This window comes from Geotrypetes seraphini, chromosome 1 (assembly GCF_902459505.1).
Source record: "Geotrypetes seraphini chromosome 1, aGeoSer1.1, whole genome shotgun sequence".
NCBI classification, from domain to species: Eukaryota; Metazoa; Chordata; class Amphibia; order Gymnophiona; family Dermophiidae; genus Geotrypetes; species Geotrypetes seraphini.
The window spans coordinates 415,071,251-415,085,241 of record NC_047084.1 but is presented as its reverse complement, the minus strand read 5'-3'; the positions used below and the strand labels follow the sequence as shown (position 1 = coordinate 415,085,241).

General features: G+C 41.3%; 1 protein-coding gene across 1 annotated transcript in view; it reads right to left on the bottom strand.

The window, feature by feature from the left end:
• Positions 1-6,896: 6,896 nt before the first annotated feature.
• GRIN3A (glutamate ionotropic receptor NMDA type subunit 3A) overlaps positions 6,897-13,991 on the bottom strand; it is a 358,631-nt gene continuing 351,536 nt past the window's right edge. Inside the window, exon 10 of the mRNA XM_033918694.1 lies at positions 6,897-7,455. Coding sequence (XP_033774585.1) covers positions 7,119-7,455 — 337 coding nt within the window. The 3' untranslated portion in view covers positions 6,897-7,118. The remainder of the gene's footprint in view (positions 7,456-13,991) is intronic.

Below are 13,991 nucleotides of genomic sequence, written 5' to 3'. Positions count from 1 at the left end.
CTTTCAATGGAAGTAATCCCCAGACTGGTTCAATCCATCCTAACTTCTTCTGGATCCATATGGTAACCCTAGAAAGTTCTAAATCAACTTGGGGAACTTAAAATAGATGCACTTAATTTCCTTGGGATAACTTTATGAAGCTGCACATGTTGCCTTTATAGAATAGGTACAACATACATGCCTTGTTATATCACTGAAATACCTGCTATATCTCTGACATATTTCCAGTTATACCCAACCTCTCTCGGCTCACTAATGTAATTGAAATTTGTTACCAATGAACTTGACAATATTTTCTATAACATTACTGTATATGTACAGTCTCTTCCTCTGTAAACCACTCTGAACTGCTTGTGGTATTGAGGTATACAAAATAAAGTTATTATTATAATTATTTGTCCTTTTCTGCCTAGGTGTCCTGCTGTAAACTTACTCTCCTCTTTCCAGAGTGAGTTACATACACTTTAAAAAGAAGAAGGCAACAAATTTGGTTTCTTGCACTGTGATTTTAGGTAGGTTTACCAGATATCTGGGTTTCCCCGGACCTGTCCTCTTTTTGAGGACTGTGTGGGCATCTGGGTGGCTTCTGTTCATTCTTTATTTTGTCCAGGATTCCACATGGTGCTCCAGTCCTGGCGCTAAACGCAAGCCTGCAATTTATTGTCTTTGGTTTCTCTCAGCAGACTTCAAGCCACCAGCAGCATCAGTCAGCTGAATAAGCTGCATTCAGCAGCCTGGAAGCTTTACCTCTGCGGGGACAGGAAGTTAACACTGAGGGAACGCTTCCGGGGCCGCCGAAGGCAGGATGACTGATGCTGCTATGAGAAGTCTGCTGAGAGAGCAGGGCCAGCATTGGGTGGGGGGGAGCAAGCAGGGCAGCTGCTTTGGGTCCCAAAGCTCCAGGGGGTCCCTGCAATGATGAAGAGACTTCCTCGATCAAGAGACATCCTCCTTCTGCCACCCTCCTGCTGCATGCCTAGGAGTCCATATATGGCCTGGTGCTAACTTTAATAATGAAGATCCATCAAGCCTATCCGCTTGTGAGATTCTGTTGGTACCGCCCCACTGATGCATACGTGTCAAAGGGGGTGGAACCCATAGGGCCTTCCTGAGTGTATAAACAACCTTTTTTCTCCCTCAGAAGTGGTACTTACAGATGGATATTTTTTTTTTTTGCATAAATATGTCTAGCTCAGTCATAATCAAACCAGAAATGTAGATGTCTTTCTGGTTCGATTATGGCTATGTGCTAAATATATTTAGAAGTTTTTAGTAAACATCTCAATTTGGACCAGTGGCGTAGCAAAACTGAGAGGTGCCTAGGGTGGTGTCACCCTTCCCCCACCCTCCTCTCTGCCCCCACCCCATATGCTCCTTAACTGCCCCCTCCTGCCGCACACACATCCGTACCCCTTCACTTCCCCTGTACCTCTTTAATGTTCCCAGTGTGAGAAGCAACCCGCAACCTGCTGCTCACACAAACGTTGGTTCTTCCTCCGACGTCACTTCCTAGGTACGGGTCCAGGAAGTGACATTAGAGGAATAGTCGAAGCTAGCATGAGCAGCAGGTTGGAATTGCTGCTCGTGCCTAGAACATTAAAGAGGTACTGGGGAAGGGAAGGGGCACATACGCGTGGTGGGTGGGAAGGGGGACAGCTAAATTAATTGAATAACACTGTTAAAAATGGTAAAAATTGGCACAGTTGAGGCGCCTACTGATGCCTTAATAAAAGGTGCCAGAATTGCACCAACATATGCGCTTTAGGCTGCCGAATGCCAAAGTAAGTGTGGCCAATGCCAGAAGTTAGGTGGCCTAAAACAATAATAATAATAATTTAATAATTTAATTTTTTGTATTCCGCTATACCAAAAAGGTTCAAAGAGGGGAATTTCCCCTGATCAGCTGAGCCAACAGAACTCACTAAAATCACGGCTTTGGGGAGTCCTGCCAGCTCAGCTGATCAGGGAAAATTCCCCTGCTGCGATCAGGTCAATCGCTGCAGCAGGCAGATGACCCAAACACCCCCACCTGACATTGGCAGGAGGGATACCCACTCCCTCATGTCTAAATGACCTCCCCAACATTGGCAGGAGGGATGACCACTTCCTCCTGCTTAAACAAAATCCCCCCCCGATCTTCCCATATCTTTACATGAAGACCAGCATGAGGGATGCCCACTCCCTCCTACCTCTTCACAATGATGGGCCTTCCCCTTTCCGGTGCACCCTGGGATGCACTGGGAGCGGTCTAAGGACATATCTGGGGAAATCTGGACATCAGGTAACCCTAAGTGTGAGGCCTTGTTGCAACGAGTTGAACAGCATCGCAAGCTTTAGCCTGATTATCACAAGAAGACATTGAGGCCCATGTTCTATAAATGCTGCCTTAAATTAGGTGCTTAACTTAAGTTTAAAATGCTGTTTAAAAAGAATTTAAAGGATTTTAAAACAATAACTGTAGGCACTTAGCCATCTATCAGCACCTTAAAAAAAAAGACACCTGCATCATACCTACAGAGAAACTTTATGATGTCTAACGCCACCGTAGGTGTGGCTAACACCTAGTACGGCATTATGCATTGTAAAGCACCTTTGTAGGCATGATTCATGTGAAAAGTAGGCACTGGAAATGTGGACCTTCAAAAACCCTGGCCTACATTTCCAATACCTACCTTTCCTGAAGCCATGATTCTATAAACAATGCCATCATATGATTGACATGTGATCGGCGGCCATTTTAAAATCAGCTGCTGCTGCTGTTTAGAATCTGGGCCTAAATGCTTCAGTGTTTGGAACACCATTGGTAGATGACTATATCAAAGTGTATGTGTTCAGCTATTAGCGAATTATGTTAAATTTCTGTTATTTTCCACAATAAAGTGAAGATATTGAAGGTTCATTTAAAATACTACTAGATTTTTTTGCATAAATCTCCTCTTTTACAAATCCACACTGTTTTAGGAATTCTATGAGCGTTGGAGCTGCTACCACGGCTTTGTAAAGGAGGGGAATGTAGGGATGGAGGTCTGATAAGTTCTGATCCAGGGCAAGGTCCGAATACAGGCCAGGTCAGCACACTGATCTAGGCCCTGTGTGAGGATCTTAGGCCTTGTGTGAGTATCTGAGGCCCTGTGGAAGTATGAATCCTTTCTCATTCCCTCTCCCCTCCTGCCATGTCAACATTCTAAAAGCAAGGAAAATGCTTGTACCTTGTGACAATGCTGAGGCATTCCCCCCTCCCTTTTTGTCACATATTAACCTGACCCAAGTCTACCTTTATCTTATCCCTTATCTTGTTTAAGATCAGACCCTGCCTATGTGCAAATGCAGGCCCTGAATTTAAGGCTAATCCCGAGAGGCTTAAGGAGCATGCATTATAATCTTTGGACTGTCACATGCTATAGTAAGATTTTAGACATATCAGAAGTGTACACAAAGGAAATCACTTTATTGTAACTGTTATGATGTATTCTTATATCACGTGAGATAGTAGCTTTGAAAAGCACATGAAATTTGTAAACAAATGAGTTACCGTGCTATAATCCTCACTGTAAATGCATGATGAAATTATAACCTTGTAGAGCATTAGCTAAGTAATTAATGACACTAAGATTCTCAATAAAAGGGTGAGAGACCATCCATTAGGAAGCGCCTCCATCCCGACTCTAAGACTGCGTGTGTGTGTTTCCTGTGTGACATCTCTACAGGGAAAAAATGTCTTCCTATTATTATTTGATGACAGGAGAATGTTTTCCTATTCTTTTGTGGTTGTAACACTGTAATAGAGGAGTTCTAAGCAATTCGACCCCATTGTTATACATAGTAAGCATATTAGAGATTAGTGTTATTTCTGTACTAATTTATTGCTCTTTTTCAATAGAATAGACTTGATATAAAGGCTCTCTTATACAGGTTCCTATCATGGCCCGGAACACTAAGGGCTCCTTTTACGAAGCCGCTTTAGCGGTTTGTGTGTAATGCACGCACTAAACTGCCGGCCGCGCTAGCTGCTACCGCCTCCTCTTGAGCAGGCGGTAGTTTTTCGGCTAGCGCGGGGGTTAGCGCGTGATAAAAGTCGTGGTGTGATAAAGCCGCTAACGCGGCTTCGTAAAAGGAGCCCTAAATGCTTTGATGCTGTTACAACACTCATAGAATACCTATGAGCGTCAGAGAAGTATTGGAGCATTTAGCACTCCGGGCCGCAGTAGAAATCTCTACCGTGCCTTAGTAAAAGAAGTCTTTTTATTGGTGTATCATTGTTGAGTGTGAAAACATAAAAGTTATAGCTATAATATCAAGAAATTTGCTCCATTAAGCAAAAATAATAGCAAATTTTAATTAAAATGGTGTTTTATGTAATAAGTGGCTTCGAGGGACCCAGGACGGTCTTTAATTTTTAAAAAAAATTATTATCTGATCAAGTAAAATGAAATTCATGGGAAAATCTTCAATTTGCACAGATTTCCAACTTTAGGTTTTTTTGGACAATCCTACTCCATTTTATTTGCAGCATTATTGAATAACATGTGGTACCGTATTGCACATTAAGGAAGTTACTTTTGAAGCCTTTTCACAATTTCCATGTGGAAGGTCTTGTATTTACACATGGAAACAACATCCATGCATATAATTTTATAAAGGGCTCAATTTACACATGGATGTCTATATTATGTAGAAATTGCAAGAGGACATGCTGTGGGCATGGTTTTGGTGTTGCCTGAGTGGGAATATGCATGTGTGTGAACTAATATTTCCATGTGGATATTTACAGCTGCTTACTGACATTATACATTTTTTTTTTAAAATGCTTGTTTTGGCCAGTCTTGACAAATAAGAGAATATTTTTTTTTAACTCAAAGAATAGTTATGGTAAGCTCTGGAACTTGTTACCAGAGAATGTAATAACAGCAGTTAGCATAGCTGGATTTAAAAAAAGATTTGGACAAGTCATAGTCTGTTATTGAGATAGATATGGGGTAAGCCCTGAAATTGGTAGCATGGAATGTTGCTACTATTTTGGTTTCTGTCATGTACATTAGACCTGGACTGGCCACTGTAAAAATAGGACACTGACTAGATGGCCTTTTAGTCTGAACCACTATGGCCTTTCTTATGTTCTTATAGAAGGAATAAGGGGGGTTCCCTCGTTAATCCCCCACTGAGGCCTCGCCCCCCCCTTCCACCTGAACAGGGCTTACCCAGCCAAGAATTGTTCCCAGCCGGCTAAGTCCCATTTGGCTTGCTATCTCTTGCTGCATATTGGGTTCACCAGCCAGTCCTATGTCTGGCTATGTTTCCTGACATAGCCGGTCACTTCTGATTTTCATCAGCGGGGCCGGCTAAGGCATGTGGCCAGATAGACCTGCTTAAAAGGCGGGTCTATCTTTGGCCATTAGCCTTAGCCAGCCTGCTGATGAAAATCGGCTTAGCCTGCTAAGTATGAGCCACTGACCTTTGCCCTAGATATTCAATGTTGATTACTCTGACATTGAAAATCCAGGCACTGTCATCTCGAAGCAGGGACTTTAGATCATTTTTTATTCTATTGTCCATATGTTATAGCTTTTTGGAAATCAATTTGGGACCAAATTAATTGTTTATTAGATAATCCAGTGGCATTGTCATATGATACTGTGCTGTTTGGTATGGCAATGAGAGCAAAAAGTCAGATTTCTTCAAATAATAACAAATTATTACTTATAATGAATGGGCTTGCCATTCAACAAATTACTTATAATTGGAAGAACTGGAGTAGACTAAATTATAATTTTTAGTGGAATTCTCTATGTCATATATATAAAATGGAAAGATTTATTGCAATACAGAAAGGATGTTTTAAGAAATTTCAAGATGTGTGGGAGCCATTAACAAAATATTGTACTGATTAGAGGATATTTATTCCCTTGAATTTACAAGTTCAATTGTGAGGGGGGAGGGAGGGTAATTTATTATTACAAATTGTGCAAGGTATTTGATTATATGATAAGAAAGGGTGGGAAGGGTGGGAGATAAGAGCATATCATTTGTACCATTGATGATTATTAAGTGATATATCTACTGTTAATTTGTTTGAATATATTGTCACACTTGTAAGTTTGAAAATGAATAAAGATTAAAAAAAAAAAGAAAAGAAAAGAAAATCCAGGATCACCACTGACCACAGAAGGCAGCCTGGCTGCCTCCTGCAATTCAGTATTAGGCCCTCTGTATTTAATTTGCATGATTCCCATGTATAGGCTTGCAAAATGGCTCCCACACATGTAAATCACCATATTTCTTCTATTCATTTTTTCCAAATGTATATTTGTAGTTTGATGCTCTCTCATCTGCAAGTATTTTTGAAAAGGTTCTGTGTTGACAGATCGTTTTATAAAATACCACCTGAACTGAGCACGCCCTGACCAGGACGTCTCAATTACAATCTCTATGTTCTATGTACAAAAGTGATCTAATTGCATGACAGAGTCATTGCCCAGGCACTGCTAATTCTCCCACTGATTGCGCATTTGTTGATTAATATAGAAACTGAGGTGCGCTAAGCAGCAGCATTAATTGTTAGTATGGGCACCAGCTAAGAGCTCAACCTAATTCCTTATTTAACTGTTTAATTAACTATAGTGAACGATGGCCTTTTTGCCAGAATATAGAGGTAGACATCCAGAAATTACTGAAAAGGCAGCCAGAGCACAAATTTCATTGTCCATTTATAAGAAATATATTTAAAACTAACATCTTTGCAGCAAGATATTTAGCAAAAAGACACAATTTGTGTTGATAATTCAAAATCAGTTTTTAATCTCAATGCATTCTGAGAGCTCAGAAGTAAAACCTTCATGTAGTTCTGTGCAAGGCAAACGACAAGTGGCATTTTCCATGTCAAACACCCTTTGGTCCAAGATCACATTTTTCACACTGGATAACAGTTAACCAACTAGATAATAATAGGTTCATTCCAACATAAAAAAAAGTCTCCGTGGAGTGGCAAAGTGCCGCAGTTCAGTATTTGCCTTTGGAGGCTACCAGGTGCTTCCTCAAGGGCCATGTTGCTCTGCTTGTCCGTACCATTTCTGCACGGAGCAAAAGTGGCTTCACTAGCTGAAAGCTCTGATGTGGCAGATTTAGGACTCTGCCGGCCGATGTGTCCTCTGGTACTCTTCTAGTTCATTTTTCCTGCTAATAGCCAGCTTTAGCTCCTGCTTAATCATCTGGATCTGCTTCTCCAGCTCTGTTAGCTCTTGAATCACTGAGGTTTGAGCAATGTCAAGGGAGTTTGCTTTCCCATTTGTAGTTACCAAGGCTGGGATTTCTCGCCGTCTCTGGCTCAGAGGCATATCTTGTTGTTTCTCACAGCTGGCTTCATTTTGCTCCTCTGCGTTGGGGATATATTTCTTACGGTTACAATTACTTTGATTGGCAGTATTCCACACAGTCTGTTGCCTGTTTCCTACATTGCACCTGTGAATGGAATAAGAACATTTAGTATAACCAAAGGAACTGGAGGAAAATGAACAATCCAGCTTGTGGCTAAGGAGACTATGCCAGACTGCAGAAACCCCGAGAAATGTGTTGACTCATGGGAGGGCCAAGATTAAGTTGACAGTGCTGGACCATGGGAGCTGGAAGAGACAGAACTGACCTGTGTAGGCACTCATTGAGAATGTCTTGACATGTGTGAGAACCAGAAGAGACTTAACAGAGTACAGGGGAGCTGTACAAGACAGAATCTGCCTGCAGGGACTGGATGGGATAGAATCAGCTTGCAAGAGTCAGAAGGGAATGTGCCAGTCCTCTCTTTAAGAGAGTGTACTTGTCTGTGGCAAATTAGGTAAAAAGTGAAAGTTTGCTGGAGCCCAAGGAGTTTGTCAGATCATGAAGCTGGAGAAGAGAGACCAGATTTATTTGATGCTAAGACTATGCCATTATTTACTGTCCTAAAGAGACTATACTGGCTCAGTGGGAGAATGAGGGTGAAGTTGATCTATAGGAGACCTTGATATGTGCCATAAGTATAATAGTCTGCAAAAGCCCAAAGATTGCTTTTGCACACTGGAAAGGAAGCAAGGCATGCCAGCTAATACAGCAGCTAGAGAAGACAGTATCAGAGAAAAAGAAAGATTATACAAAAGAAGGCAAGGTAAGGGAGGAGGGAATATGCAGAGCAAAGAGGAAGGGTATGAAAAGACAACAGCATGAGGAAAGGAAAAGGTAATTACATATATAGAGAGAAAACATATACAACAGACAGAGCTGCACAAGAAGGAGCAGAACCAGCAGGGAAGGGGGTGAGGGTTTACAAAGAAATGATTTAAAGGAAATGGAAAGATAAGGGAGTAAGATTGGGCAAAGATGAAAGACTGATTAGCTACAAATGGAAAAGAAGGGCTACTTAAGAGAAAATATGAGTTGGGGGAGAGAGAGATGGAAACTCTACAGAAGGGGAAAATGCCCATTCTAGGTTGAATACAATAAAGAAAGTAGAGGAAGAGGCAAGGTGTTCAGCTTTAGCCCAAGAAAAAGAGGAAGAGGAGGTCTCCGGTTTAATCTGACTGCACCATTAGCAAAGAAACCCTGTTATTAACTGCAAGGGGAAGGGGGGGGGATGAGGAGGAGATGGAGGTTTGGGATTGGCTGGAGGGAAAGAAGATATTTACAGATACTTTGTGAGAAATCAATCCTTAGCAACTTTCAATTCTGAGCTTTGATTATATACATATAAAAAGTATAGTGAATGTTAAGTACTATTTTGTGACATAACTGAATGACAGTCAAACAGAAAAAGCAGACTTAGATAAGACAAATAATGTACGTATCAATTTTAGGATTTATTAACTGCCTTCATGAAGAGATTTATTCATGGTGGTATACAATATAGTGGATTGTAAAAGGAAATATAAAAATGTTTCTCAGATGGTGAGCATTTCTAGACCTTCAAACCTCGACTGAATCTTTCAAGCAGAAAGGATACAACTCCAAAATAATCCCCAAGAATATTGTCTCCCACCTTGACATACCCAGAAAATACCTATTGCAATACAAAGACAAGAAAACCACAGAGAGAATCCTCCTGATAATGACACACAATCTAGAGCTGGAAAAGCAGAGAAAAATGATAAAAGATTTAAAGCTACTACTCTAGGAGGTTGAATTACTGAGAGAAATATTCCCAACACGGCATCCATCCCTGCAACAGAACAAGCTGCAAACTATGCCGACACATTTCACAGGACCCCACAGTCACTCACATCGGAAAAACAAACAGCATCAGGGGATCCTTAGTGTGAGGCACAGTGGTTAAAGCTAGAACCTCAGCACCCTGGGGTTGTGGGTTCAAACCCACACTGCTCCTTGTGACCCTGGGCAAGTCACTTAATCCTCCATTGCCCCAGGTACATTAGATAGATTGTCAGTCCGCCGGGACAGACAGGGAAAAATGCATGAGAACCTGAATAAATTAATGTAAACCATTCTGAGCTCCCTTGGGAGAACAGTATAGAAAATTGAATAAATAAATAAATATGTTCATCATCAGTGGTATAGTAAGGGGGGAGAGGGGAGGACTGCCACGGTCTCCATCGTGGTGGGGGCGCTGGCACCTCTCCGCCAGCACGAGCAGCATCTCCAACTTGCTGCTTGCGCCAGCCTCGGCTCTCCCTCTGACGTCACTGCCTGATTGACAAATCAAACTGCATCAAGCGTAAAGTAACTAACAAAAAAAGCAGAACTATAGAGCTGGGGAATTCACTGAATCCCCTGAAAGCCCTGATTGCATGCCACTTTTAGCGAGTCACACTTAATCAGGCTGCTTCAAATTTGTGATAACACTGGTTGCAGTGTGCAGGAGGCTGAATACTAATAAAGGCATCTGAACATCGACCAGACAGGATTTAACAAAGACCTTGGTTTTGTTTTTATTCATTTATAACCCGCTTTATACAAAGCAGCTCACAATAAAACACTCACAATAGTTAGAAACATCAACGTACATAATACAAATCTACATCAACAATTCGGCGACCTGCGCTTACATCGTTACTCTAAAACTCAGTGCCCATATTTCATACTGCAAAACAAATGTTTCTTCAGTAATTCTTAAAGTCACGCAAATTTCCCTGCTGTCGTATATACATTGGTATTCCATTCCATTCCTGAGGACCTATACAAGAGAACGTGCTAGTTCTAGAACTTACCAATCTCAGGTATTTGACAGAATGAAGTTTTGGTAATGGGTCATAAGGCAGACAGAAAACTCAAACTTTCCGGGTCCATTCCATGCACACACAAATAGACCATCACTAATAGTCTATAATAGTGAAGGTGATCCTCCAGCTTTAAGCAATATAACTTTACCTATAAATCAGTGATATGGTCAGTCCTATCTAACCGAAACAACGTTCTGACAAGCAAGTTTGCACAACCTACAACGTACTTAACACAGTAAAGGGTAAACCCAAAAGTACTAAGCTACAATAATCTAGACATGACAAAACCATGGACTGCAAAATTACCTTGAAAGTACCAACCCTCAAATACGGTCTGAGTTTGCTTATCAGATGCAGCCTGAAAAAATTTTCTGTATCAACACCTGGACGTATCCTTTAAAAAGTTAATTTTGAGTCCACTAGCACACCCAAATATTTCACCTCTTCAGAGAGAACCTTACTTCTATAATAGTCTGTTCTCGCTTCCCTCATTGTTCTATATATGTTCAAAAGCTCAAAATACCATACCTTATCACTCTCAATTCCTCTCTTTTGCCAGGCTCGTTCCAATTTTCTCAATTGCTTACAATGCTTCAACAACTCCTTTGATATCCATATCATCCATTTAGGACCCATCCACATGACCCTTTCCCGCTTGGGTGCAACCTCATCAAGGATAGTCAACAGAGTAGACTGCCATCCATTTACAGCATGGTTGGGATTTGATAGATCAAGTGTTTCTAACATTGGCCTCCATCTCTCCCATAAGGCAGTCACTTTGATCGTAGGGCACACCTTTCTGACTTGACGACTATAGTCACCGTGTCTGCTGCTCTATATTATAAGTTTTCTATCACGAGGGGGCGCTAGAGAGCATGAACAAGATGGCAATCGCTTCAATTTTAGTTTGGAGTGAGGGTAAACCTTGCCTCAACCTAAATTGGGCAAAATAGAGGCAGTATTTAGCATAAATTCGAGCGCTAAGTGCCCCAAACCTGATTCTCCATCTCCATCTCAGACAACAGGAGTGTTGCTAATGGACGATGGCGTGGGAGAGATCACGGAGCAACTAAAACATATTGCCGCTGTGCTTACTGAGAATCAATCAGATATAAAAGACATTAAGACAGAAATTGAACATCTTATCGCAAAAATTACATCTATGGACTCCAGACTTTCCTCTATTGAAACCAAATGCTGACAGAGCAACAGAAGTGGGATCGTAAAGCCATCACAGGTCTAGAAATCAAGTGCGAAGATTTCAGCAACAGAAGCTGACAAAATAATCTGCAGCTGAATGGTCTTTATTATCGTACAGAGGGGGATGACACGATCAAGTTCTTTGAACAATGGCTGCCTAAAGTACTTAATCTCACCTTTGACCGCCCCTTTGAGCTTGAATGGGCGCACCGTGTACCGACGATGATGGTGACCAGTCAGTCAAAGCCACGGGCAGTGCTTATTAAAATTCTTCAATACCAGCAAGTCAATCAAATTCTGGCTAAAATGTGTTCACAGCACTACATTACCTGGCAAGGGCAAAAAATTTATATCTCTGCGAATTCCACCAAGGAAAAAGCGATGAAGCACTCTCAATTTCTTGCCTTACGTTTGAAGGCCCTAGATGTGCGCTATGGTCTTATGGCACCTGCCCGTATGAAAATAACTTTTCAAAACAAAACCTCCATGTTTCAATTGCTAGTAATTTGCAGGTATTCATTGCCAATCAGGAAGATCTCGCCAGGATGGACACAGCCAAAGACCAGGGCTGATTAACTGTTGGAGACTCTTGGCCTGCATGGAGATTTTGCCTTGGTGCCTTCCTATGCAATACCTGTCGCCAGGGTTTTCCAGGACAGTATTCCGGTGGTGGTTTGACTTATGTTCTCTTACTGCTTGCATTAGAGTTTCTTGCCTTCCTTTAGTGGTTTCTTCGTAAGTTCTGACAAACTGGTTTGGATTACATATTTCAATATTTGTTATTATTGGCATTATCTGTTCAGATGTTCTGAATTATTTTTATGGCTGGGGGTGGGGGAGGAGGGTGTATCGGTTTTCCCTTATCTGGGCTCCTTATCCCTCAAGTTCTATTATGTGTGGGGTTTTCCAGTTGGTGACTGGGAGGGGGGGTGTATGAATGGTATGGAGTGGTTGGGGTTTTTTGATTTGTTTGTTTTAGGGGGAATGCATGTGTTGATGAGCAATATATGAGTGATTGGTTATGGATGCCTTTTTTCTTTGGTGGACTACCTTCTCGTATGCCAGTAGCTGGGTTCCAGCAGGTTGTGTGTGTTGCCCTTTGAGCATGTTGGATACTTCTATCCGCTGAGATGAATGCTCCTAAAATAGCTTCCCTGAATGTAAAAGGTATTTCTCACCCCATCAAATGTAAGAAATTATTATTATATTTTAAACATTTGCATGCTTCCATCATTTTCCTACAGGAGACCTACCTAAATTCTACTGAATTGACCAAACTCAAGCGAGAGTGGGTGAAAGACTATTTTTTCCCCTGCTGTTGGACGTAAGGGGGGGTGGCTATCCTTCTTTCCAAACACTTCTCTTACACGATAGAAGCTTCCTGCCATGATGACGCAGGTAGATGGGTTCTGGTTACACTCCTTATTGATTCTTGTAGATATACATTTCTAAACATCTATGGTTTGAACCAGGATGACCCTCCCTTTTATCAAAAGCTCCTCACCACACTTACTCAACACCCTTCAGATTATTATATAGTTGGAGGCGACTTTAATATGGTATTAGATTCTCATCTTGATAGAAAATCTCATAGTGCATATAAACACCACAAGGCTCATTCCCACTGGTTACATATGATTCACGAATTGTCTCTTACTGATGTCTGGCGCCTTTTTCACCTGACTACTTTAGATTATACCTTCCATAAATCGTTCTCCCGACTGGATTACTTATTTGTTTCCAATACCTTAATTCAGTCAGTTCTTTCTTCCTCGATAGAGCTCATTCACATCTCGGATCATGCCTGCATCACTGTACGTTTGTCTTTCTCTTGACCCACAATCCAAACCAAGAACTGGAGATTTAATTCAGGACTCCTTAGAGATAAAGATTTTATGTCTCAATTCCAGTCTTGGACCCAATAATTTTTTTAGTACAATGGCATGGGAGATCTCCCCTATCATGTAATTTAGGATGCCTATAAAGCCTATCTTCGAGGGAAATTCATTAGCTTTTCTGCATATAAAGCCAAAATTCAGTCCCAATTTTTGCCTCATTTAGAGCACAACATTAAGCAATTGGAATCCATATATACTATTCTACCGACAGTTGCTTTACAAGCCCAGATTCACAAACTACAGTTCTTTGTTGACAGAAAAGGCAGGAGTGCTTTTTTATAAACAAAGTGCGTTCTACCATATGCACCAAAATCAATCTGGGCACCTGTTAACCAATTTCCTTCGATGTAAGCAACGAGCCCTCAAAGTTCAAGCTTTGATGGTAGGGGATCAACTATACATCAACACAGCGGAAATAGCGAAGTAATTTATGCTTTTCTATAGAAAGTTGTAAACGTCAGGTGTCTCACCATCCCACGCCGCGATATCTGCATTTCTTAACACTCTAACCCCATCTCCTCTTCGTGCTTCTCAGGTTGTGGCCCTTAATGCTCCTCTCACAATATCTGACATTTCCTTGGCAATTAAACGTTTGAAAATCGTGGAAGGCACCGGGTAGTGATGGCTTTACCGCCAAATTTTATAAAGCCCACAATATGCCATTAGGCCCCAAGCTGTTACAACTATATAACTC